At 44.1% G+C, this 27,857-nt stretch overlaps 1 protein-coding gene across 1 annotated transcript in view; it reads right to left on the bottom strand.

The window, feature by feature from the left end:
* Positions 1–27,857, bottom strand: part of KIAA1755 (KIAA1755 ortholog) — an 82,444-nt gene that overhangs the window by 36,684 nt on the left and 17,903 nt on the right. Inside the window, 7 exon segments of the mRNA XM_087928686.1 lie at positions 2,119–2,183; positions 2,186–2,234; positions 9,132–9,218; positions 14,886–14,979; positions 18,566–18,689; positions 23,050–23,241; positions 25,552–26,770. Of these exon segments, the coding sequence (XP_087784812.1) occupies positions 2,119–2,183; positions 2,186–2,234; positions 9,132–9,218; positions 14,886–14,979; positions 18,566–18,689; positions 23,050–23,241; positions 25,552–26,770 (1,830 nt within the window).

Consider the following 27,857-nt stretch of genomic DNA (forward strand, 5'->3'; position numbering starts at 1 on the left):
TGTCTTTACTTTTCTGTCGCTGAATATACACTGCGACACTCTGAACAGGAAGGAAGGAAGGAAGGAAGGAAGGAAGGAAGGAAGGGAGGGAGGGAGGGAGGGAGGAAAGAAAAGAAGGAAGGAAGGGGAAGGAAGGAAGGAAGGAAGGAAGGAGGGAGGAGGAGGGGGAGGAAGGAAGGAAGGAAGGAAGGAAGGAAGGAAGGGGGAAGGAAGGAAGGAGGGAGGGAGGGAGGGAGGGAGGAAGGAAGGAAGGAAGGAAGGAAGGGGGAAGGAAGGAAGGAAGGAAGGAAGGAAGGAAGGAAGGAGGGAGGGAGGGAGGGAGGGAGGAAGGAAGGAAGGAAGGAAGGAAGGAAGGAAGGAAGGAAGGAAGGAAGGAAGGAAGGATGAACAGGATGCAGGCCTATAGATCGGTTGGCTGGTGGCCAGGTGGCATCTGGACAAAGCGAGGAGTCGCTACGGAGGACAATCAGGATGATACAACTACGTGGTCCCGATTAAAGATGGGGAGATGACCGGAGGCCTCTGGGCCACAGACTCTCCTACACAGAGATGCCAATCTCCAAGCAACTCCTTGCATGTCTCCTCCGGACACAACGACTTTGCATGCAGCTACACCTGATTTTTCCATCTGCTACAAGCTCTTCCTCACCCAAAGCCTTCAGGCAGAGCATTCTGCATTGGAGGTGGGTTTGGCCTGTGGTTAAGGCAGTAGGCTAGGAAGTGGGACACGGTGAGTTCTAGTCCCGCCTTAGGCATGAAAACCAACTAGGTGACTTTGGGCCAATCATCTGGATAATGTGAGTTCTAGTCCCACCTTAGGCATGGAAGCCAACTGGATAACTGGGCCGATCACCAGGAGACGGCGAGTTCTAGTCCCACTTTAGTCATAAAAGCTGGGTGATTTGGGGAATCACTCAGGAAAAGCCCACTGGGTGACTTTAGAGCCCAATCACCAGGAGAGAGTGAGTTCTAGTCCTGCCTTAGACAGGCAGGACACTGGATGACTTCGGACCAGTCCCTTTCTTCTCTGCCCAACCCACTTCACAAGGTTGTTTTTGTGGGGGAAAATAGAAGGACGAAAATATGTCGAGGATATGTTTACCCCTTGAATTATTTGTAAAAATAATAAAGGCGGGATACAAAAACCAACAGAGAATTAAATTGTGTTTGAAGGCAAGGACGTCTGAGCCATGGGACAAGGTGGCTGTGGGGAGGCCTGGAATTTCGAGGCTGAAAGCCACAAAAAGGACTACAATCTTTGAGATAAATCAAACAAGGCAATTGAACAGGAGGTGTCTTCAGGTCCCAAAAGCCAAGACGGTGAGAGGAAAACCCCACCTGATTTTAATCCATGTGGCACACCTTGAAAATGAGTACCTGTTCTGACCTAGACCTTCCCAAGATCATGAAGCCGATTCCTTATCCCGATAAAACCCTTTTATTGAGGTTCAAGGGAATTCCTCTTCAGCAAAGTCCCGGCAAACAGTCCTCCATGAGATTTCACAACTACAGACCTTGATTGGGCTGGGAGAGTTGCCAGGTCGATAGCTTCCAAACGCACGCTGTAGCAGCAATCAGGAACAGGTCTTCACCCTCATGAATTGAACTAATTGTCTCTTGCAAACCCCACTCCCCTTTCGCTCCTCTTTATTCCCTATAGGAGGGGCCATTCACCATCCACCTGAGCCTTTACTCCCAAGTCGACCCTTGTTCCTTAGTTATTCCCTTCTCCTGGCAGCTCTGTGCATGAGCACAGTGGGAACAGGCTCCAGCTGTTCTTCTTCCCTACAGATCTCCGACTCCAAAGACAGCTGATAACTGTCGGACGGCCCGGCTTCATCTCTGCCTCCGATGCAGAACCCTCATCAGAACCTCCCCAGACTCCAGGACTGGCCCACGTTCCTCCCCAACCTCCTCACTGTCTGAGTTTGCGGCGGTTCCACTGGCGGACCACAACAATATCAAGGTAGAATCTCAATCACACCGTGCCAGCTGCCATCTTGACTTTTTTTTAGACTACCTCACATGGACGCTTCTTGGTGTCAAAACCCAAGGAGAAATGTTTTGCCCCAGCTGAGACCCCTCCCCAAATGTAGAAAAGGCAGGAGAAGAGGATACCTGGAAGAACTGGACCCATTCCCTGTGGTTGTAGGGGAAGTGACCATCGAAGGCCTGGGTCAGCTGGCTATTGTCACGTGGCGGGTCAAAGCTTTCGGAGAAGTCACGGTCTCCACCTGCAGGCAAGACATGGAGGGATGGTCAACCTCAGCTTGGAGAAACAGTTACACAGCTCAACCCACCTCGCAAATGTCAGCATTCCTGTTCTGACCCAAACCTGGTTCCAAGGAAACAAACACAAAATGGAGGTGACAGCAAAATCTTTTAATGATTCTTTACTGAATTCTGTTCCTTCCCGGTTAAAAAGGCTGTTTCAAAGTAGAGAAATAAGACAGAGCCTTGCCAAGGTGGTGCAAGGCTGCCAAGAACAACAGATAAAGTTGCCAAGAAATATCTCAAATACAAAAGGTCTCCAAACACCAGCCAAGAGAGTCCAAGCTTCCACAAGGCTTGAGTGCAAAAACGTCGTTGCTTCCTGCAAAGAACTCCGGTTTCTCAGCTGGCTTTTATCTCTTAAGGGAGGGGCCATTACCTTGAAGCCTTACTCCTGAGTCGCCCGTGCTGCTGCAGCTGCTCTTCCTTTCGAGCAGCCCTGCGCACACACGCACTGAGCACAGGCTCCTCGGGGGACTCTTCCTCACTGCTGCCAGCCTCCACAACCTCCGAAAGCAGCACTCCACTCCCTGGTGGTCCTGGCCCCATCCCTGCGTCCCACGCAGGCCCCTCCTCCGAGTCCTCGCCCTCCGAGGCCTCAGCCATCCGCACCTGCTGCCGGCAAACCACAACAGTTCCAACTCACCAAACTCCCAAGCCATAAACTCCGAGACAGGCATTTCCTCAGAGTCCCATTTTGTAGAGTTGTCCTATTGGGACATTCTGGGAAAACCCGAATCGGAGAGTTCCGGGTCTTCCCTTCCCAAAAGAGAAATCAAAGATCCACATCCCCTGCACCCACCAGTCCATCTCATGGCCCCTCAAATCTTCGTTCCCCCACTGGAGACATCCCCCCTCCAGCCACTCCCCACCCGGTGCAGGGCAACCTGTCCTTGACTCTGACTCTAAACCTTTGCAGCATTTATGTTTTATTGAACTATTGAATTTTTACCCTTTGAACACTGTATATACGTAACTCAAGGCGGCAGATATACCCAACATTGTTCCCTCCTCTTCTTTTCCCAGTAACAACAACCCGGCTGTCAGCCTTGGAAGGCATTTTTTACTTGGAAGCTTTGAGGCTGTCTAACCTAAGCAGGGGGTTGGACTAGAAGACCTCCAAGGTCCCTTCCAACTCTGTTATTCTATTCTATTCTATTCTTTATTCCATTATCTATGCTATGCTATGCTATTCTATTCTTGTATTTCATTTCTATTCTATTCTATTCTATTCTATTCTATTCTATTCTATTCTATTCTATTCTATTCTATTCTACTCTACTCTATTCTATTCTTTATTCCATTATCTATGCTATGCTATTCTATTCCTGTATTTCTATTCTATTCTATTCTATTCTATTCTTTATTCCATTATCTATACTATGCTGTGCTATTCTATTCCTGTATTTCTGTAGGATTCTATTCTATTCTATTCTATTCTATTCTATTCTATTCTATTCTATTCTATTCTACTCTACTCTACACTACTCTACTCTATTCCTATTATCTATTCTATTCTATTCCTATTATCTGTTCTATTCTATTCTATTCTATTCTTTCTATTCTATTCTATTCTATTCTATTCTATTCTATTCTATTCTATTCTATTCTATTCTATTCTATTCTATTCCTATTATTTATTGTCTATTATCTATTATCTATTCCATTCTATTTGAATGGCTGTAACCTGAGGTCCACCTGAAATTCCTTCCGCTCGCAGAACGGCTGGCACGGAGTCCAGACAACCCACTTTCCAAAGCAAAGCCCATGTGCGGCTGCTTTCTGAACCCCTGAATTTCAGGCCAACTGATCCTTGGGGGACCCCTTCTAGCCCCACTTCTTCCGAAACAGGCTGGGAGGCGAGGGGTGGGCTTCTGACCCCCCGCTTTCCCACTTGTCATCCATCAGGCACCCTAGAAGGAGCTCCCGCATCCCAACCCATCCCGGGCGAGGGAATCTTTTAATCACGCTGGGCAGCTGCAGTTTATCAAAGCCATTAATATTTCACCTTGCCTTAATTAAAGCCAGCGGTGTTAATGAAGGAACCGACCCCTTTCAAGGCTGAGTTATTATTTTAATCTCCGTGCGCCGGAGGTGAGTTGAAGTGGCTGACGCAGCCAGCAGGGTCCCGAAGTCTATTAAGGCTGCTCCAGACCGACAGGGTTGGCCTGAATTAATGGCTGGGGAAAGAATGAGAGACAGGCGGGATCGGAACTCGGTCCCCACAGTTCCGCTTCCGAGGGAGAATAACAGAATAAATCCCATTTATTCTGCAAGAAAGAGTTTTCGTGCCAGCTTGTCCCACTCAGGGGGTAACGGTGTTTTTCAAGGATTCCTAATAACAGAATAACAGAGCAGGAAAGGGACCTTGAAGGTCTTCTAGTCCAACCCCTTGCTCAAGCAGGACTCTCTCTAGTCCAGTGATCACCAACTGGTGGGCCGCAAGAAAATTTTGGTGGGCCGCAGAGAAATCTCACTACCAGAGCACCCCTCAAAGCAATTAATCCAGGCTGCGCAGAAACACAAGGCTGCTAAATTGCTATTTTTCCGACCATCATCTGTTCTGCTGTGCCGGGAGATTTGGATTAGCTAGGAAGCAGGAAATGGTTGGATTTCTTGCTTTCTAGCTAGTCTTTAGATCTTTGGCTCTGTTTTTAAGTACAGCCGAACCTCCCTTAGGACTGAAGCTTCTCTTATTCTATTATTCAGTGCAGACTCACGGCAAGCAAATTTTATGGGACAGACTGAGCTAGCCGATGGCAGATAGATAGATCACTGAATGGTTCTGTGAGCAACTCAATTTGCCTGCCTGCCTTGTCTGATTTTGGGTAAAAGTTGCTCTTTTTTATAAAATAATTCAATATTTATATCAATATTTATAATATTTACATACAAGCCATGCCCAGCCAGACACATGACCACCAAGCCACACCCACAATAGGCCATGCCCACAGAACCAGTTGGTGGTCCCTGGGATTTAAAATTATGACTTTGGTGGTCCCTGAGGTCCAAAAGGTTGGCGACCCCTGCTCTAGTCTATACCATTTCAGACAAATGGCTTGTCCAGTCTCTTCTTCTTAGGGAACAAGTTTTTTAATAGTTTCAATTCCAGGGTACCTTATTCGTTGCTTTTGCTGTTTGACCCGGTCAACCAAAACTTTCCTTTCTTATCTTCCTCCTGCACATTCTTTTCCGGTCGAGTTCTTCTTTATGGTGGCCATTTCTGACCACCGCTGCAACCGCCTTCGGGAAAGGGAGTAATGGCCAGCTGGGGAAGAGAGATGCGGCTCTCCTCAACCCTGCAGGCAGTCTCCCCTCTCTTCACCACCTCTACGGGGTGGCTTAACCCCAAAACCAGCCGGCTCGGGGCACTCCAGCGGCGAGCACGGATCGAAACCTTGCAGAGACGAGGTTTCGGTCTGTCACTGAAGAAGCTCAAACCGGAAGCCCGGCTTGTCCAGTCTCTTCTTAAAAGCCTCCAGTGATGGAGCATCCATAACTTCTGGTGGCAAGCCATTCCACTGGCGAATTGTCCTCGCTGTTAGAAAGTTTCTCCTTAATTCCAGGTTGCTTCTCTCCTTGAATACTTTCCATCCATTGTTTCTTGTCTGCTTTCTGATGTTTTTGGAAATAAATTGACCCCTTCTCCTTTGTGGTAGCCCCTCAAATATTGGAAGGCTGCTCTCCTGTCTCCCCTGGTCCTTCTCTTCTTCCCTAGACTAGCCAGGCCCGGTTCCTGCAACCGTTCATCATATGTTTTAGCCTCCAGTCCCCTCATCATCCTGGTTGCTCTTCTCTGCACTCTTTCTAGAGTCTCCACATCCTTTTTATAGTGTGGTGATCAAAACTGGATGCAGGACTCTAGGTGTGGCCTTACTAAGGCTTTATAGAGTAATATTAGTACCTCCCTTGATCTCGATTGTATCCCTCTGCTAATGCAAGTTAAGATGTCCGATCTCTTCTTGAAAACGTCTGGAGGCAGGTTGTTCCGTCAATTAATTGTTCTCATTGTCAGGAAATTCCTCCTTAATTCCAGGTTGCTTCTCTCCTTGATTGGTTTTGATCCGTTGCTTCTTATCCTGCCCTCAGCCGTTTTGGAGAATAGGTGGAGCCCCAATTCTTAAAATAAAATTAAAAAAAAAACCCTCCAGCACCCACAACTGACATTGTTCTGGGGAATTCTGGGACTTGAATTCTAGACATCTTCAAGGGACCAAAGTTGAGAATCGTTGAGTTTATGCTGCTACCTAGCGGATGCCCAAAAAAACAAGGCACCAAATTCTACCTTTTCATGCGAAAGAATAATCCATTTAATTATATTTGATTGGGAAGGGCTCCTTTGATCTCGATTGTATCCCTCTGTTAATGCAAGTTGAGATGTCCATTAAATTGATCCGTTATACGTTAATGAAAATTGAATAAATAGACAACGCAGCTTGACTCTTCAGCCTGTTGGTTAAAGGCAGAGATGGGATTCTACCAGTTCGCACCTATTTGCTAGAACCAGTTGTTAACCTTCTAAGCAGTTCAGAGAACCGGTTGTTGGAAGAAATTACTGGCCTAATCCTGTAAGGAAGGCAGGAAGGAAACATTCTGGTGTTGCTTACAGAAACTGCCTCTCCGTTAACCCTTATTACATACTTGGCAGGACTAAACTTCCTGTCTCTGGAACTTCTCTGGAGTTTTTTCCCCTCCTTTGCTGGTACTTTGCTAGTGTGGAGTGACCATTCAAAGTTACAATGGCACTGAAAAAAGTGACTTATGACCCTTTTTCACACTTACGACTGTTGCAGCATCCCCACAGTCACAAGAGGCCAGGCGAGGAGATGCGTGCCTCGATGTGAGTGATGTTGAGTTGGCCACGCCCAGCCAATAACATGGCCACCAAGCCACGCCCACCAACTAAGCCACGCCCACAGAAACCGGTTGTTAAAAAAATGAATCCCACCCCTGGTTAAAGGCCACCCCTGGTCCTGCCGTGGGGGGGGGGGGGCAAAGTTTAGCCTTAACCTAATAATTTGATGACCTGCAACCTGGTTAGAAATGAGCCTGTCACAGTTTTTGAAAAATGGCTTAATTGTTGCTTGTTCAGGTAGAACTTCACACTTCTCTGCCTCCATCCATCATTCTGGACAACTTGGTTTCCCATAACGGCTGCCATCTTGGGAAATGTACAGCAGTCCTCAAGTTACGACCGTAACTCAGCCTGTCCAGGATGGTCATAAATCCCAACCGCCATAAAACAGGTCGGTCACATGACCGACACGGTTTTTTCACAATGTGTTTTGCTGGCGTTGTGAAGCGACCGCGGTGGTCATAAGCGTGCACTCTATAGTCGTTAAAGAGGACACCGCGGTCGTTAAATAAAGCCGTTTTTCATTCTGGTGCAGTTTGGCGAAAAAACCCCAGGAGAACGTGATGGTTTTGGGCAAAAATCTCATAAAATGCCGTCATGGGACCACAGGCCGCTGCAAACGGCTGTAAAGGTGTTCTGTAAATTTGGTAAAATTTAATGACTAGGTAACCTTTAACAAGCCCTGCGGAATGTGTGTTCGCATGACTGTGTGGGTTGGACCAACTTTCAGACCTTTGAGTCTAGGCAAGTCCCCCTTTTTCAGATAGGTCGTAACTTCAAAAGCTTGCTTAGCAACCGGTCGTAAGTCACGGATCACTTAGGGCTGTGAGCCCTCCACTGGCCACATGAGCCGTCACCCCAGTTCCTCTCTGCCGGGGACGGTGCATGCATGCACCAGGAGAGGCACATGCGTGCATGGGGCGGGGCACATCACAGTTTGTCAGAATACAGTTGGAAGGGACCTTGGAGGTCTTCTAGTCCAACCCACGGCACAAGCCTATGCCATTTCAGACAAATGGCTGTCCATTTTTTTTCCCTAAAAACCTCCGTTGTCTGAATACCTACAACTTCTGGTGGAAAGTAGTTCCCCTGATTAATTGTTCTAACTGTCAGATAATTCCTGTTTCTCTCCTTGATTAGTTTCCATCCGCCGCTACCTGTCCTGCCTTTCAGGTGCTTTGGAGAATACCTTGACTCCCTTCCTCCCTTCAGATATTGGAACCCTGCTATCATGTCACTCCTAGTCCTTCTTTTCATCAAACTAGACGTACTCCATCTGCAAAAGTTCTTCTATATATTTCTGTCTCCAGATCCTTAATTGTATTAGTTGCTGTTTTCCTTGGCGCTTTTTCCAAAAGTCCCAACATCTATTTTTTTGTGTGTGGGGGGTGTGTGTGTGCCCAAAACTGGATGTAGTATTCCAGGTGTAGCCTTTCTAAAGCTTTATAAAGCGGTATTAATCAGTGGTGGGATTCAACCGGTGGTAACAACTGGTTCGGTGAGCCCATTTTCAGCTTTAAAACTTACCTTCTATCGCAGGGGTCTCCAACCTTGGACACTTTAAGACTGACGGACTTCAACTCCCAGGATTCCTCAGCCAGCCACACAGCAACAGGAAGTCTAAAGCAGCGTTGCTGGCTGGGGAATTCTGGGAGTTGAAGTCCACCAGTAGCCAAGGTTGGAGAGCCCTCTTCTACTGTACAACAGCTGATTGGCGCAATCCGCTGAGCTGCAAAACACGGCAATACAGGACAGACTAGGGCAGGGGCAGGTGGACGGGGCCAAATGATCACCTGAACAACCGGGTCGCCTGAACCGGTCTGAACCGGCCCGAATCCCAGCCGTGGCCTGGCACACAGAGGAAAATCCAGGTTAAGCCTCATAACACCCCCCACTTGCTCCCAGCCTATGGCCCTGCGGTTGTTTTGGGATGGAGGACATTTGGGCGGTACAACATCACAAGGAGACCCAGGTTCAGGCGGAGGAGTGGATGGTCAGAGCTTACCTGTAAGCCGTGGAACTTCTCCACCTGAGAGGCGGCCTCTTTCTCCGCCACCAGCAGGAGAACCTGGATGGCTCCAGGAAAAGTTTTCTGCAAGGAAGTGGAGACACCAGTGACTTCCCGTGGCTTCCTCTGCTTGCTGTGACTGTGTGTGTGTGTGTGTGTGTGTGTGCCTTTAGCACCTCCCGATCTGACGCTCTTCTCTTCTCCGCCCTCCTCAAATTAGAATAGAATAGAATGGCAGGTAAAATATAGAGAATAGAATAGAATTATGGAATGGAATGGAATGGATTAGAATAGAATAGAATAGAATAGAATAGAATAGAATAGAATGGAATGGAATGGAATGGAATGGAATGGAATGGAATGGAATGGAATGGAATGGAACGGAACAGAACAGAATAGAATAGAATAGAATATAGAATAGAATAGAATAGAAAATGAATAGAATAGAATATAAAATAGAATAGAATAGAATAGAAAATGAATAGAATAGAATAGAATAGAATGGCAGGTAAAATATAGAGAATAGAATAGAATTATGGAATGGAATGGAATGGATTAGAATAGATTAGATTAGATTAGAATAGAATAGAATAGAATAGAATAGAATAGAATAGAATAGAATAGAATAGAATGGCAGGTAAAATATAGAGAATAGAATAGAATTATGGAATGGAATGGAATGGAATGGATTAGAATAGATTAGAATAGAATAGAACAGAATAGAAAATGAATAGAATAGAATAGAATAGAATAGAATAGAATAGAACAGAACAGAATAGAATCCTTTTATTGGCCAAGTGTGATTGGACCCACAAGGAATTTGTGTTGGTGCAAATGCTCTCAGTGTACATAAAAAAGGAGACATTGGTCAATAGTCCATCTTTCATTTAAACAGTGTGTTGTCTGGGTACAAATATCTTGTGCAATAATCTTTACAATTAGTACATATTCATTACTACTATATCATTACTCTATTCTTACTTCACACTGCTGCACTTAACGTATCTAATTACAATAGCAATTCTTAGCCGATTTAATTCTTATTCAAGTGTTTACTATTTTTTCGCTGGTCTTCTTAGATTTTCTAATTTCCGTTTTCATCCTCCAGCCAATTGATAAAACAATTCCAAATGCCATCTAATATTCAATTTGTTCCTCGGGTTTAATTGCACGGGTTAACCTGTTCATTTCTGCACACTCTTAATATTTTCCTGATCAGAGGAGAAATGTCCTCACCGTGAAGAGGTCTAAATCTTCCTTTGTGGCAACCCCTGAGATATTGGAACACGGTTATCATGTCACCCCACTATAAAAAAAAAAAGATGTTGAGACTCTAGAAAGAGTGCAGAGAAGAGCAACCAGGGTGATGAGGGGACTGGAGGCTGAAATGTACGACGAACGGTTGCAGGAACTGAGCTTGGCTGGTCTAGGGAAGAAGAGAAGGACCAGGGGAGACAGGAGAGAAGTCTTCTAATATTTGAGGGGCTGCCCCAGAGAGGAGGAGGGGGGGGGTCAAGCTATTTCCCAAAGCCCCCCGAAGGCCAGACAAGGAATAATAATGGATGGAAACTCATCAAGGAGAGATTCAATCTGGAAATAGGGAGAGATTGCCTTTTTTAGAATAGAATAGAATAGAATAGAATAGAATAGAATAGAATAGAATAGAATAGAATAGAATAGAATAGAATAGAATAGAATAGAATAGATATTGGAATGAAGAGAATGGAATGGAATGGAATGGAATGGTATGGAATGGAATAGAACAGAATAGAATAGAACAGAACAGAAAAAGAGTAGAGTAGAGTAGAGTAGAGTAGAATAGAATAGAATAGAATAGAATAGAATAGAATAGAATAGAATAGAATAGAACAGAAAAAGAGTAGAGTAGAATAGAATAGAAAAAGAATAGACTAGACTAGACTAGACTAGACTAGACTAGACTAGACTAGAATAGAATAGAATAGAATAGAATAGAATAGAATAGAATAGAATAGATATTGGAATGAAGAGAATGGAATGGTATGGAATGAATAGAATAGAATAGAATAGAATAGAATAGAACAGAACAGAACAGAAAAAGAGTAGAGTAGAATAGAATAGAATAGAATAGAAAAAGAATAGACTAGACTAGACTAGAATAGAATAGAATAGAATAGAAAAAAAAATAGAATAGAATAGAATAGCATAGAATAGAATAGAATAGAATAGAATAGAATAGAATAGAATAGAATAGATATTGGAATGAAGAGAATGGAATGGAATGGAATGGAATGGTATGGAATGGAATAGAACAGAATAGAATAGAACAGAACAGAAAAAGAGTAGAGTAGAGTAGAGTAGAGTAGAATAGAATAGAATAGAATAGAATAGAATAGAATAGAATAGAATAGAATAGAATAGAATAGAACAGAAAAAGAGTAGAGTAGAATAGAATAGAAAAAGAATAGAATAGACTAGACTAGACTAGACTAGACTAGACTAGAACTAGACTAGACTAGAACTAGACTAGACTAGACTAGAATAGAATAGAATAGAATAGAATAGAATAGAATAGAATAGAATAGATATTGGAATGAAGAGAATGGAATGGAATGGAATGGAATGGTATGGAATGGAATAGAACAGAATAGAATAGAACAGAACAGAAAAAGAGTAGAGTAGAGTAGAGTGAGAGAGAATAGAATAGAATAGAATAGAATAGAATAGAATAGAATAGAATAGAACAGAAAAAAGAGAGAGTAGAATAGAATAGAAAAAGAATAGACTAGACTAGACTAGACTAGACTAGACTAGACTAGAATAGAATAGAATAGAATAGAATAGATATTGGAATGAAGAGAATGGAATGGTATGGAATGGAATAGAATAGAATAGAATAGAATAGAACAGAACAGAACAGAAAAAGAGTAGAGTAGAATAGAATAGAATAGAATAGAAAAGAATAGACTAGACTAGACTAGAATAGAATAGAATAGAATAGAAAAAAAATAGAATAGAATAGAATAGCATAGAATAGAATAGAAATAGCATAGAATAGAATAGAATAGAATAGAATAGAATAGAATAGAATAGAATAGAATAGATATTGGAATGAAGAGAATGGAATGGAATGGAATGGAATGGTATGGAATGGAATAGAACAGAATAGAATAGAACAGAACAGAAAAAGAGTAGAGTAGAGTAGAGTAGAGTAGAATAGAATAGAATAGAATAGAATAGAATAGAATAGAATAGAATAGAATAGAATAGAATAGAATAGAACAGAAAAAGAGTAGAGTAGAATAGAATAGAAAAGAATAGACTAGACTAGACTAGACTAGACTAGACTAGACTAGAACTAGAATAGAATAGAATAGAATAGAATAGAATAGAATAGAATAGAATAGAATAGATATTGGAATGAAGAGAATGGAATGGTATGGAATGGAATAGAATAGAATAGAATAGAATAGAATAGAACAGAACAGAACAGAAAAAGAGTAGAGTAGAATAGAATAGAATAGAATAGAGAAAAGAATAGATTAGAATAGAGTAGAATCGAATAGAATAGAATGAAAGAAAAAATAGAATAGAATAGAATAGAATAGAATAGAATAGAATAGAATAGAATAGAATAGAATAGATATTGGAATGAAGAGAATGGAATGGAATGGAATGGAATGGTATGGAATGGAATAGAACAGAATAGAATAGAACAGAACAGAAAAGAGTAGAGTAGAGTAGAGTAGAATAGAATAGAATAGAATAGAATAGAATAGAATAGAACAGAAAAAGAGTAGAGTAGAATAGAATAGAAAAGACTAGACTAGACTAGACTAGACTAGACTAGACTAGACTAGACTAGACTAGAATAGAATAGAATAGATATTGGAATGAAGAGAATGGAATGGTATGGAATGGAATAGAATAGAATAGAATAGAATAGGAACAGAACAGAAAAAGAGTAGAGTAGAATAGAATAGAAAAAGAATAGAATAGAATAGAATAGAATAGAATAGAATAGAATAGGAATAGAATAGAATAGAATAGAATAGAATAGAACAGAAAAAGAGTAGAGTAGAATAGAATAGAATAGAATAGAATAAGAATAGAATAGAATAGAATAGAATAGAATAGAATAGAATAGAATAGAATAGAATAGAATAGAATAGAATAGAATAGAATAGCATAGAATAGAATAGAATAGAATAGAATAGAATAGAATAGAATAGAATAGAATAGAATAGAATAGATATTGGAATGAAGAGAATGGAATGGAATGGAATGGAATGGTATGGAATGGAATAGAACAGAATAGAATAGAACAGAACAGAAAAGAGTAGAGTAGAATAGAATAGAATAGAATAGAAGAAGAATAGGTTAGAGTACAAGAGTGGAAGAGTAGAATAGAATAGAATAGAATAGAATAGAATAGAATAGAATAGAATAGAATAGAATAGAATAGCATAGCATAGCATAGCATAGAATAGAATAGAATAGAATAGAATAGAATAGAATAGAATAGAATAGAATAGATATTGGAATGAAGAGAATGGAATGGAATGGAATGGAATGAGTATGGAATGGAATAGAACAGAATAGAATAGAACAGAACAGAAAGAGTAGAGTAGAGTAGAGTAGAATAGAATAGAATAGAATAGAATAGAATAGAATAGAATAGAATAGAATAGAATAGAATAGAATAGAACAGAAAAAGAGTAGAGTAGAATAGAATAGAAAAAGAATAGACTAGACTAGACTAGACTAGACTAGACTAGACTAGAATAGAATAGAATAGAATAGAATAGATATTGGAATGAAGAGAATGGAATGGAATGGAATGGAATAGAATAGAATAGAATAGAATAGAACAGAACAGAACAGAAAAAGAGTAGAGTAGAATAGAATAGAATAGAATAGAATAGAATAGAATAGAATAGAACAGAAAAAGAGTAGAGTAGAATAGAATAGAATAGAATAGAAAAAGAATAGACTAGACTAGACTAGACTAGAATAGAATAGAATAGAATAGAAAAAAATAGAATAGAATAGAATAGAATAGCATAGAATAGAATAGAATAGAATAGAATAGAACAGAACAGAAAAAAAGTAGAGTAGAATAGAATAGAATAGAATAGCAGAAGGGACCTTGGAGGTCTTCTAGTCCAACCCCCTGGTTAGACAAAAGACCCTGTACCATAGAGAGGACTGGACTAGATGCTGGCGGGGACCCTGGAGGTCTTCTAGTCCAGCCCTCTGCTCAAGCAGCACAACCTACACCGTCTCGGACAAGTGACTGTCCAGTCTCTTCTTAGAAATTGCCCCACACGCCATCCCCTAGGGAACACATAGAAGGTGGGCAGGGAGGCGAGGGGGGAGGACATTTGGGCTGCTTCTTGCTTTTTTTAAGGAGTTGCATTTTACACTAAACCTGGTTTGGTTTGATCACCTTTGATTGCTCGTTCCTTTAAACTGTGATGGATGACACCCAGCCCATGAAGGGGATCAATTGGTGAATCCGGTTTAGGAGACACCCGGGGGGAGGGAGGGAGGGAGGAGAGGGATAACAGGGTCCCAGGGGACTGGAAATGACGTAGGCCAGAGTTGGCTTCGTGCAGGGCAGGGCCCGTAGGTCGCCTCTAAGGGATCCTTGGAAGCTTTTTGAAGTTTGGCTCGAGGATCACGATTTCATTAGGGCGATTGCTGGAATCCTGACAACCTGGACATAAGCAGGGAGGGTCTCCACTGGGGATCCTGCCCACCCATCTTTACCTGGAGAGATCCCAAGGCTGCGGGGAGCGTCAGAGGGGGAGCTTCCTTTCTGGCATCAACGAGGATGACCACCGCCTGGTCGTGGGAACGCTTCCTGCGTGGTGGAATAAAACAAAGTGACGTAGACATCTCCCAAGTGGAGACGGACTTCATGGCTATCTCTGTTGACCCAAAGGTGCTTTTTTTCCTCCCCAAGAGACAACTGGATTTTCTTGTTTCTTCTTTTGAAGTGGTTTCACTTCTCATCCAAGAGGCTTCTTCAACTCTGACAGGACAGCGGGGAAGGGAAGGATTTACGCTCCTTGAAGACAGCTGGTCATTTGCCTCCTTTGAGAGGGTCGTTGAGACCACCTGGAGGTTCATCTGTGTCCTCGGGGTCACCTGAGTGGTGCAAATGTATGTGTGGAGCTTTCTTGGCTGCAGGATGGTTTTCTTCTGCCCTCTGTCCTGCAGCCAAGAAGGCCCCACACCCATTTGCACCACCCAGGTTTCAACGGTCCAGTCAGAGCTGAAGAAGCTTCTTGGATGAGAAGCGAAACGTCTTCAAAGAAAGTTCAGTTGCTTCTTGAAAAAAGCACCTCTGGGGCAACCATGACCTGGAGGGATGAGAAGCTCCCTAGATTTTTAGACATGCAATTTGGGATAAACACCCTTTTGGAAGGGATGGTTGTATGAGTGGATTTTCACAGGGGAAAAAATTGCAGAGTACAGGACCCATTAGCGCCACTCAAGTGCCCCGGGGGACACAGACAAACCTCCAAGCGGCCTCAAGGACCCCCCAAAAAGGATGCAAATGACCAGCTGCTGTCTGCAAAGAATATCAATCCTTCCATCCTCCACCTTTTGGTCAGAACTGAAGAGGCTTCTTGGGTGAGAAGCGAAACGTCTTCCAAAAAACCCAACAACAACCAGGAAGTCCAGTGGCCTCCTGAAAATTGCACCTTTGGGACAACCCGGACTTGGAGGATGGAGAAGACTTTCTATCTGTGTTGAGTTTCCTTGGTGGTGGTCCCTTCGGGGTCTTCTAGGATGGTTTCCTGTCTTCCCGCTCTAACCAAGAACCGTTAAAATTTCCTAGTGGTCTCCCATCCTTTTACAGCGAGGTAAAATGGAGCTGGTACTGCCCCCTGCTGTGCACGAAGTGAATTAAGAGGGATTGGAAGAGAATTTCTGGAGGAGGCAGCAAGGGGAATCGGGGGAATTTAGAACTTGGGGAGACGTGGATGGAGATTCTCAGCCATCCAGGTCACGATTGTCCCAACGGCGGTTCTTCAGGAAGCAACTAGACTTTCTTGTTCCTTCTTTGGAAGACGTTTCCCTTCTCATCCGAGAAGCTTCTTCAGTTCTTGACTGGTTGGTGGGGAAGGGAAGGATCTCTACTCCTTGCGGACAGCTGGTCATTTGCATCCATTCACAGAGGGTCGTCGAGGCCGCTTGGAGGTTTTACTTATGTCCTGAGAGTTACCTGAGTGGTGCCAATGGATGTGTGGAGCTTTTGTCATGCCCCTGGTGGAGACTGACTCTGAGGAAGAGGAGGAACAGCCAACAGGGAGTGGGAGTGCGGCTCCAGAGGTGGTGGAGGAGGCTGGGGAAGGGCAGAGGTCGGCTGAGCAATCAGAGGAGGATCCAGGCCCATCCCCTCTCCATCCTAGGTCACGCAGGGAGGAGAGGATCAGGGAAAAGCGAGGTCTACTCAGGAGGAAATTACCATGATCCTCCTCGTGGCTTGCAGCTGGGAGCAATGTATATACGTTTGCAACTGCGTAGGCAGAATTGCTGGAGTCAAAGTTTATTGTTCTTTGAAAGAGGTTTATCTTCGCTGGCATTCCTCCCATGGACTCTCCTGGGTTATGTTCCTGGAATGTTATGATTAATTATCTTGGCTTTCTTCGGAATCTCATCCGTGTGGTTTGTTTTGGGTTCCTTTTTGCCTCATTATTCACTTTTGTGACTTTAAACTGTGCCTAATAAAACAGTGAAGTTAAGTGGAAGGCTTTACCGACTTTAATGTATGTTTTGTAATGTTTATTTTGAGAGGCTATGGGTCATCCCAACCTTCTTCAGATCTGCCTCACTGCATTGTACAGTGTACCCCGCAGATAAAAACACCCAGACCCAAACCGAGCAACATGGTATATGCAGTACAATGCAGTGAGTCCTGTGCAGATCTGTACAGTGGGGAAACCAAACGGCCACTTCACAAACGCTTGGCGCAACATAGGAGAACAAACGCATCAGGACAAGATTCAGCAGACCATTTGCATTTAGAAGACAATGGTCACTCTTCTGAGGACAGCAAAATCCACATTTTGGACAGCGGGGAGCGCTGGTTTGGAAGCAGGACCCAAAAGGACATCTAGTCCAAACTGAACAGCCCTCCTTCAACAGAGGAGGAGGAGGGACACGACCCCATCTATCTCCAGCCTACAACACCATCCTTTCAGCAGTTCCAAGAAGGCTCCACACCCATTTCCACCACTCAGGTGACCCTGAGGACACAGATAAACCTCCAGGTGGAGTTCCCACCTCTATCCTATACCTTTCTCCCTAAGCAGGACTTGGGGATCCTACATGGACAAAGGGACGGTCTGTGAAAATTCGCCGCGGCCTACTCTCCACAGCCAACTCACAATAGCCACGTTGGCACAAGTCGCTGCTGGTTAGGCGTTACACTAATGTGGTGGAATCGAATCATTAAGGAATCATTGGTGCAAAAGCAAGGGACCCATGAAATGTGAACGACAAAAATAAAATAAAATATTATCTGTATTTATTTAAAACAAGCTTGATACCTGTGCTTTGCTGTGAAACTATGTGGTGGGGCCTAGTTTTTAGGGAGGAAAATAAGAGAGGGAGGGGGGGAATTCTGCCTCTGCCTACCAGCATTTATGGGTATTCATCTGGCTAGCGTCTTGTCAGTGTGTGAGAGAATTGAGGGCTGTTTGGAAACCGAAGGAGTATTTGCTATGTGAGCAAGAAGGAGACAGCAAGGAGCCTGGGCGTGGCTTAGCTCAACTGTTCTGGACTAAAGCTGGTTGGTGCTGTGAAACGGAAACTGCTTGTGTTTTGCATTTGGAACAGTTTTTTTTTTTTTTTCAAGTGGGGAGTAGACCTCCTTAGCATCAGAGCGTGTTAATAATAATAACATAGCAAATACTCTAAATGGTCTGATGGTCATTTGGAAAAATCCTTTCTTAATGAGCCCCTCTAGAAGCCAAGAGGAACTTATGGGCCAAATTTGACGGTTCTGGAGATTTTGTGATGATGCCTGAGGGATGTTTCGCTTTTATACAGAGAGATAATAATTAAACTGGATTGTTAGCTTGTCCCACAGTGAGTTGGTCGTGGTGAGTTGTCCCATTCCATAAAGGGAAGACGCCTTGTTCCCTGCTCATCTGAAGACTCAACTCCACGTCCGTGGGGGAGAGTGCCCACTGGAGAGCACTTGGACCATCTCATGCCCTGCCAGGACATCCGGAGGGGTGGCAGAATGAGAAAAAGGAAGGCGCTTCCTCCAAAACCGAAGTCGCCTTCTCTCGTTTACTGGGAACAGGCCTCGGGAGGGGCAAACAGGCTGCAAATGGGGCGGCCCTCTCACCTATATGGAGGACAGGAAGGGGATCTCACCAGCCTTGACTTCCTCCCACCGTCTTGGCGCCCTTTCCTCTCGAATGGCTTACCTGGCCATGGAGCAAAGGCAGAGTAGAAGCCGTGCCACCTCTTTGGCGGAGATCCCAGGGTCCTGCCAGCCTCCTCCGTTTTGGGGGATTTCGACCACGGGCCTCCCGAGCTTGTCCACGCTGCCTGAAATGTGAGAGGTCACGTTAAACCACGCAGGAGTCCAGGGCCCTCCAAACATGGTCACTTTTTAAGACTGGTGGACTTCAACTCCCAGAAGTCCCCAGACTCAGAGAGCACCAAGGACCCCACAGTCCTCCTCCCCCTCCCCCTCCTCCTCTTCCTCCTCCTCCTCTCCACACCTCAGTCCCTTCCAGCACTGATATTGTTCCCTAGTTGGGTCATGAAACGTCTGCAAGAAAACAACCAAGCTCAGAGAGCCCCAAGGATGCCACAATTGTTATCCTCCTCCTCCTCCTCCTCCTCCTCCTCCTCCTCCTCTCCGCACATTCCTCTCCCTTCTAGCACTGATGATATTCCCTAGTTGGGTCATGAAATGTCTGCAAGAAAACAACCAAGCTCAGAGAGCCCCAAAGACGCCACAATTGTTCTCCTCCCTCCTCCTCCTCCTCCTCCTCCTCCTCCTCCTCCTCCTCCTCCTCCTCCTCCTCCTCCTCCTCCTCCTCCTCCTCTCTGCAAGCCCCACTGTCTTCCAGCACTGATGTTGTTCCCTAGTTGGGTCATGAAATGTCTGAAAGAAAACAACCAAACTCAAGAGAGCCCCTGAACCCCTCAGTCCACAATTTGAAAGTGGGCAAAATTTGGAGATCGTTGCATGAGTTGTAAAAAAAAAACTACCCCAAAATGTTGCACCCTACAGAGCATCCCAATTTACCGACTGTTGTTCATTTACCCCACTTTGGAAGGGGAAACGTAGCAGGGATGACACGAAGAAGATGGAAAAATGCTCAGGGAAAATGCTCTCCTTATTTAGAACAAGTAACCAGTGGAACTGCTCTTCTCCGGAAGTTGTGGGCACTTCATCACTGGAGGTTTTTAAAGAAGAGATTGGACAGTCAATTGTCTGAAATGGTGTAGGGTTTCCTGCCTAAGCACGGGGTTTGACTAGAAGACCTCCAAGGTCCCATCCAGCCCCTAGGATTCTATGATTCTGAGATAGATAGATAGGTAGGTAGGTAGGTAGATACTGGTAGAGATGAAGAGGGAGAGAGAGGGAGAGAGAGAGAGAGACAGACAGACAGACAGACAGACAGACAGACAGAGATGAAGATAGAGAGATAGAGTAAGGTAAGTTAAGGTAAGATAAAATAAGATAAAATAAGAGATGGAAGGAGGGAAGGAGTGAACAAGGAAGGACAGAAGAAAAGGATGGATGGATGGATGGATGGATGGATGGAAGGAAGGAAGGAAGGAAGGAAGGAAGGAAGGAAGGAAGGAAGGAAGGAAGGAAGGAAGGAAGGAAGGACGAGTTTGCCTCCAGAAGTTACAGAGCCCCTGATTATGACATTGAACATGCAAACAAGCTAAATTCACTACTAACATGGGCAACTCCTGCCCACACACTTTTATCTTTCTTGGTGACTTCAATCTACCTCATATTAACTGGACCCTAAATGAAGGTAATACTGAAGCCATACATGCAACCTTCTACAATGCTGTTACAAATCTGGGACTGGAACAACTAGTAACCAACAACACTAGACTAAACAACTGCCTCGATCTCAACTTCTGCAATAGTTTGAATTCAATTTACGGAATACAAATTAAAGAACCCTTTTCCAACAGTGACCACAACATGATTGACCTTTGTCACAACATATGTCCACACAAAAATCATCACAATGACAAAATCCCCAATTATAACTTCAAAAAAGGCAGCTATGATCTTATAATCAATGATCTCTCTTCCCTTGATTGGCAATTTCTATTCCCTGGATGCAATACTGTAGAAGACCATTACAACATATTTTTACTTGAAGTCAAAAGAGTCATCAAACTATATGTACCAACAACAACTCCCAAAACACACACAAAAAAACCAGATTACCTATAACAATAAGGAAGCTTCAATCCAAAAAGAGATCACTTTCGTGGAAAAATAAATCTGGTCACGTTGCCAATTTCAAAAGCCGATACAAAAATGTATGCCACCAGATAAAGACTGAATGCACCAATTATCACGTTAAACAAGAGGAAAACCTTCTACACACCGGTTCCACCTGCGCTTTTTTACAATTTTGTAAACAACAAACTAAAAGACTCAAGGTCCATCCCACCCCTGAAAGGAACTAATGGTAAAGACTGCAACGACGACACCATCAAAGCCAACATCTTTAACACATTCTTTAGCTCAGTATTTGTAAACAACAATGGATCATGCCCAGGATTTCCTAGCCGAACCACAGACAACTACAATGATCTAATACATATTGATTTTACAGAAAACATTGTTGAAAAAGCACTGCGCAATCTAAAACCATCTCTATCTATTGGACCGGACGGAATATGAGCCTACTTCTTAAAAAAGCTATCCACTGCCACAGCCGAACCTCTAAGCATAATCTCTGAAAAATCTTTCAGGACCAGCTCCTTGCCAAAACTATGGTCACAAGCCACGGCCATCCCCATCTTCAAAAAGGGAGACCCCAGCCTAGATGAAAATTACAGAACAATCAATCTCTTTATGCTGCATCACCTGTAAAGTCATGGAATCAATTATTAACCAATCCATCATCCTCCACTTAGAGACAAACAACCTACTCTCCAATAAACAATTTGGTTTCAGAAAAAAACTATCCTGTAATCTGCAACTCTTACGCTGCAAAAACATATGGACTACACAACTCGATCAGGGCAAAGCAATAGATGCAATCTACTTAGACTTCTGTAAAGCCTTTGATTCAGTGGTACATGACAAACTACTCCTAAAACTAAAATCTTACGGTATCTCTGGACACCGGCATAACTGGATAGAAGCATTCCTGTCAAACAGACAACCAAGGGTCAAAATTGGGAGTGTCCTATCAAATTCTGTACCTGTCAACAGTGGTGTCCCCCAAGGCAGTGTTCTAGGACCAACCCTCTTCATACTCTACATAAATGGCCTCTGTGATCATATTAAGAGCAACTGCGTCCTCCTCGCTGATGATGTAAAGCTTTTCAACACCACTGACAATACTGCTACCCTTCAAAAAGACCTCGACGATGTGTCAGAATGGTCAAACAAATGGCAACCTCAAATCTCAACAAATAAATGCTCTGTCTTACATACTGGCAGAAAAAAATCAGAAAATAAAATACAAGCTAAATAGTCAAGACCTTGTTGAGGATCCAAGCTCTGTCAAGGACCTTGGAATACGCATCTCTAATGATCTAAGTGCTAGAGCCCACTGTAACTACATAGCCAAAAAGGCATTAAGAGTTGTTAATCTAATCTTACGTAGCTTTTTCTCTGGTAATATCACACTAATAACTAGAGCGTACAAAACATTTGCTAGACCAATACTCCAATACAGCTCATCAGTCTGGAACCCACGGTACGTATCTGATATTAGCACAGTTGAGAAAGTCCAGAAATATTTCACAAGAAGAGTTCTCCACTCCTCTACTTGTTGTAGAATACCTTATGCCACCAGACTTGAAATTCTAGACCTAGAAAACCTTGAATTACGCCGTCTTTGGTCCGATCTAAGTATGGAATATAAAATCATACATTGCAATGACTTACCTGTCAATGAATACTTCAGCTTCAACCATAACAACACAAGAGCAAACAATAGATACAAACTCAAGGTTAACCGCACCAAACTTGATTGCAGGAAATATGACTTCAGCAATAACAGAGGGGTCAATGTCTGGAATCCTCTACCTGACTCTGTGGTTTCTTCCCCAAACCCCAAAAACTTTCACCTTAGACTGTCTCCTATTGACCTCACCCCTTCCCTAAGAGGTCTGTAGGGTGTGTGGATAAGTGCACCAATTGTGCCTACCGTCCCTGTCCTATTGTTTGTTTTATTTTTCTTATAAGTATCTGCCTCATGTATTCAAAATTAAATTTATTCTTGTACCTGTATCTTGTAAGCGATTGACATATCAAATAAATATTAAATACTAAATACTAAAGCCATGGGAGCTTCATCAATGGAGGCTTTCAAGAAGAGACTGGACAGCCCCTTGTGTCTGAAATGGGATAAGGCCCCCTGCTTGAGCAGGGGGTGGACTAGATGACCTGCAAAGTCCCATCCAAGTCTGTTATAGGTGGGCTGCAAATTATGTGAGGCTGCGCTGACTTCATTTGGGTACGTGCTGACATGTTGCTCCAAATAAATAACTGGATTTCTTTTGAAACTTGGCTCGGAGAACCCTGATAGTGAGCCGGGTTGAGAAACGCTGATCCCAGAGAGATTTGTAAGCTAAGGATCTACTCTGCCCAAATCTTTCACAGATCAACTCTCCGGCCACCAACCCAACTGGACCAGCTGGGAGATTCTCGGAGGATCCTGGAGCTTTTTCCCACTCAGGGTACCTGGAAGACGGGCGATCCCCGAAGATAAAAGCTCGGAGTTGAGCAGATCCCACGGGACCGACGCGGAGGGACTCGATCCCGGGACAAGCGGCTCGTTGATCGAGGTATCGGTGCTGGAGGAGGTTACGCCAACAGCGTCCACATTCACGGGTCTGGAAAGTTCCCCGAATGCAACTTCGGTCTGACTGGAACCTGGGAGAGAAATGGATCTTATTTATTCATTTATTGGCTTATTCATTTATTTATTCACTTATATATCTATTCATTCATTCATTTGCAACCCATCCCACAGATAAGTGACTCTGGGCAGCTGATAAACCTCATAATAACAGAGGGACACAATATTAATAACTTATATATTTAAATACAGCGTTTCTCAGCCTTGGAAGTTGAAGGTGATAGATTTCAACTCCAGGAATTCTACCCATTTTCCAAGTTCCCCAAGGCTGAGAAACTGACCAGGCTGGGGAATTCTGGGAGTTGAAATCCACCGATCTTCAAGTTGCTAGTTGCGGCAAACCTTGTCTTAGAAAATGCTAGGGAGAATTGGGGTGAGGGCTGAAGACAAGGCTTCCCTTGAGGGGGAGGTCACCAGCTAACGCCCCCTCCCCTCCCTGGGGGCCTGCTTACCCCCAACCCTCAGGAGATTTTGCAAGGCCTCCTTTGGTGGAGATCCTAACGTTGACCATTAGGCGGTTTGAGTTAATCAGCGCCTGCGGATGTTACTCATCGATTTTATATTTAAAGTTCTTTTTATCAGCCATTTAAGTTGCATTTGTTGAGGCTGTAAGACCGGATGGTATATAAAGTTCAAATGCAATAAACAAAATTATGTTAAAAACTTTGGCTGGCGCAAACTACGCACAACGTCGTAGTTGGTACAACCCCACTGCAGGCAAAGATAGGGCAGAAAACACCAACACAACAGGAATTGCAATCATTTGACTAACGGATGCTGTGTTTAATTTAACTTAATTTAATTTGTTAATTCAATGCCCATGCATCTTAGGAACTTGCCATGTTACAAATACAAGGGTTCCTTAACTCACAACATTTTGTAGAGCAACCGAAGTTACAACGGCCCTGAAAAAAAAAACTCAGGGACCCCTTTTTCAGACTTACAACCATTGCAACATCCCCACGGTCACACAATCAAAATTGGCGGCCGACTCGTATTTATGATGGTCGCTGGGCTCCAGGGCCACGTCGATCCCATTATGCGACCGTCCAATAAAGCAAGTCAATGGGGAAGCCAGGTTCACTTAACAACCGGGTTACTCCCGGTAACTGAAACACTGCAGGGATTTACTTAATGCATTGCAGTAAGAAAAGGTCATAAAAAGGGGTAAAACTTAACGACCGTCTCCCTTAGCAATGGGAATTTGGGGGCTCAATGGCGCCTGCCATAAGTTGAGTGTCAACTCATCAAACATTCCTCTGCCTGCTTTAGTAGTTACCATAAAAAAATAAGGGGTGGAAGAAGGCAATCGGGAAGAGCAGTGCAGCAGTTTGGAAGCAAAAGTACATTCCAAATCTTATCTTTAAAAGATTGGGAGCTCCGGGAAAATATTTAATTGGAGAACGTGACTGATGACACCCAGCCCGTAATTGGAGAACGTGAATGATGACACCCAGCCCGTGAAGGTGCTCAATGGGAGAATCCGGTTTATGACACCCAGGGGGGAAACAGGGTCCTAGGGGACTGGAAATGACATAGGCCAGAGTTGGCTTCATGCAGGGCAGGGTCACTAGGTTGCCTCTAATGAATCCTTTGAAGTTTTTCGAAGTTTGGCTCGAGAATCATGATTTCATTAGGGCACTTGCTGGAATCCTGACAGCAAATCAAGTGGAAGGGCTACCCATTATCAGAGGAATCTTGGGTAAAGAATAGGAATGTCCCGGCGGATCGCCTTATAGCAACCCTAAATTCTATATCTGCACTCAATTTGTTCTTGCTTAATACGGGTCACCTTCAAGAAGTGAGAGGAGCCGAATGTCAACTCATCAAACATTCCTAGGCCTGTTTTAGTAGTTGCCATAAAAATGGAGGGGGGGAGAGGAAGGAAAGCTGGAAGAGCCGTGCAACCATTTGAAAGCGAAAGTCCATTCCAACTCTTCTCTTTAAAGGATTGTAACTAAAATAACAGTTTTTGCCCTCAGATATATTTAATTGGAGAACATGAATGAGGACACCCAGCCCATAATTGGAGAATGTGATTGATGACACTCAGCCCGTGAAGGTGCTCAATGGGAGAATCCAGTTTATGACACACCCAGGGGGGAGGGAGGGGGAAAACAGGGTCACAGGGGACCGGAAATGACATAGGCCAGAGTTGGCTTCATGCAGGGCAGGGTCACTAGGTCGCCTCTAATGAATCCTTCGAAGTTTTTTGAAGTTTGGCTCGAGAATCCTGATTTCATTAGGGCACTTGCTGGAATCCTGATATCAAGGATTACTCATAAACCACAATTTTGTTCCTGCCACCCTCCTCTTCCTCTTACCCTTTCCGGCTGCTGGCTTCACTCTGGCCACTTTGGGAGAGGAGACCATCGACGTTTTCTTCCGAGGCCCTTCGGGCCCCTTGCCAGCTTTCTCGGGGGGCGCAGACCCCTCCCCAGAAGAGGCCAAGGGACGGTGGCCTTTCAGGAAGGAGAATTTACTGCTGACTGCCGGACCTTCAGCCGGAGACTTGGCGGGTTTCGTGGGCCCCGACCTGGGGATTTCCTCTGTTTTCCTGTCCTTGTTGGGGTGTCCGGAGAGGTTCGGCGAGATCAGCTGGCCTGACCCTTCATCCGGCTGGACCTCCGTGTCTGCTGCTTGGTTCAAGTCCATTTCCTCCAATATGGCCGCCATCAGCCCCGAGTTGAAGCTGATGGGGTTCTGGAGAGCCGCCATGTAGGAGTCTCGGTAACGGCATCGTGGCTCATGGGTCTTGGAGTCCGGGCTCAGTTTCCTTCTCAGACAGGGGGTGCAGGGACCCTCCTCCAAATCTTGCTCTTTCCCACAATCCCAGGCCACACCCAGAGGGCCAGGTTTCCCATTGGGTTGAAGAAGCACCTTCTCCGCTTCTGGTGGAAGGTGATGAGGAGCCACCGATGGAGAAGACATCTCAACCTTGGGAGGTTCTTCTGAAAACTCCACCAGGTTGACATATTCGCCTTCCAGGTTCTCGCTGATGATGTCGCAGAGGCTGGGCACCACAAAGAGGTTGGACCTCTTCCAGGAGCCACGGTCCACCTTGATGAGTCCAGGATACTTGCCTTGAGATGGTTTGGAGGCCTGGTCTCCACCGCTGGGGTGGTTTGGAGGCTCAGGCTGGACGGCGTCCTTCTCCATGGGAGGTTCTGCTTTGGGGAGCTGGACAAACTCTGGGGTGGCTATTTTATTCCATGGGACGGGGACAATGCCATTGCCGGTGGCCACCAGGCAGGTGCGCAGGGTTGGCCGCTCCAGGTCCCGGTTGATGTCCTCCAACCAGGCTTCGGTGAAGAGCCACGAGCAAGAGGCATCAGGGATGGAGATCTTCTCAACGGTGGTCAAGTCCCTGGAGAGACACTTCACCACCAGGCAGGCCGACTGCTCCCCACAAGGCTCGGCTTGGAGGTAAAAGTCTCCCGGTCGGAGCAGGAGGGGGTTCAAAGGGCTAAGATGGACGGACACCTTCTCATGGAGGCACAAGGGCCAGCCTTCATGCAGGAAGACACAGCCAGAGTAGGGGGCCTGGGGGAGAGGGAGAGAGAAGGAAAGAGAAGAAGCCATGGAGTGAAACCATCATATTGTCCAACACTTTTAACTGTTTTTATATTTATAATTGGCCCTCACATCCCGGACATAAACTGTTTCAACTCCTTCCCTCAAAACGAGGCTATAGAGCCCTGCACACCAGAACAACTAGACACAAGGACAGGTTTTTCCCCCCCAAAGGCCATCACTCTGCTGAACAAATAATTCCCTCAACACTGTCCAACTATTTACAAACTCTGCACGACTATTACTATTAATCTTCTCATCACTCCTTATCGCCCATCCCCTCCCGCTTGTGACCCTATGACTGTAACTTTGTCGATTGTGTCCTTACTTTATATGGACTGTTTCCTAGTATGATTTGATTGCTTATTTGTACCCTATGACTCTCATTAAGTGTTGGACCTGATGATTCTTGACTCCTGACAAATGTCTCTTTTCTTTTATGTACACTGAGAGCATTTGCACCAAGACAAATTCCTCATGTGTCCAGTCACACTTGGCCAATAAAGAATTCTATTCTATTCTATTCTATTCTATTCTATTCTATTCTATTCTATTCTATTCTATTCTATTCTATTCTATTCTATTCTATTCTATTCTATTCTAATCCATCCCATTCCATTCCATTCCATTCCATACTGTATTCTATATTTCTATTCTATATTTCTATTCTGTTCTATTCCTACTCTACTCTACTCTATACTGTATTCTACTCTCCACTCCACCCACTCCCATTCCATTCCATTCCATTCTTTATTCTATTCTATTCTGTTCTATTCTATTCTATTCTCTTCTCATTCCATTGTACCCATGACTATCATTAAGTGTTGTACCTGATGATTCTTGACTCTTGATGGATGTCTCTTTTCTTTTATGTACACTGAGAGCATTTGCACCAAGACAAATTCTCTGTGTCCAACCACACTTGCCAATAAAGAATTCTATTCTATTCTATTCTATTCTATTCTATTCTATTCTATTCTATTCTATTCTATTCTATTCTATATTCTATTCTCTATTTCTATACACTATTCTACTCTACTTTACCACTCTACTCTAT

The sequence above is a fragment of the Pseudonaja textilis genome, chromosome 3 (assembly GCF_049901715.1).
Source record: "Pseudonaja textilis isolate UNSWEBS1 chromosome 3, rPseTex1.2, whole genome shotgun sequence".
In the NCBI taxonomy this organism is placed as follows: domain Eukaryota; kingdom Metazoa; phylum Chordata; class Lepidosauria; order Squamata; family Elapidae; genus Pseudonaja; species Pseudonaja textilis.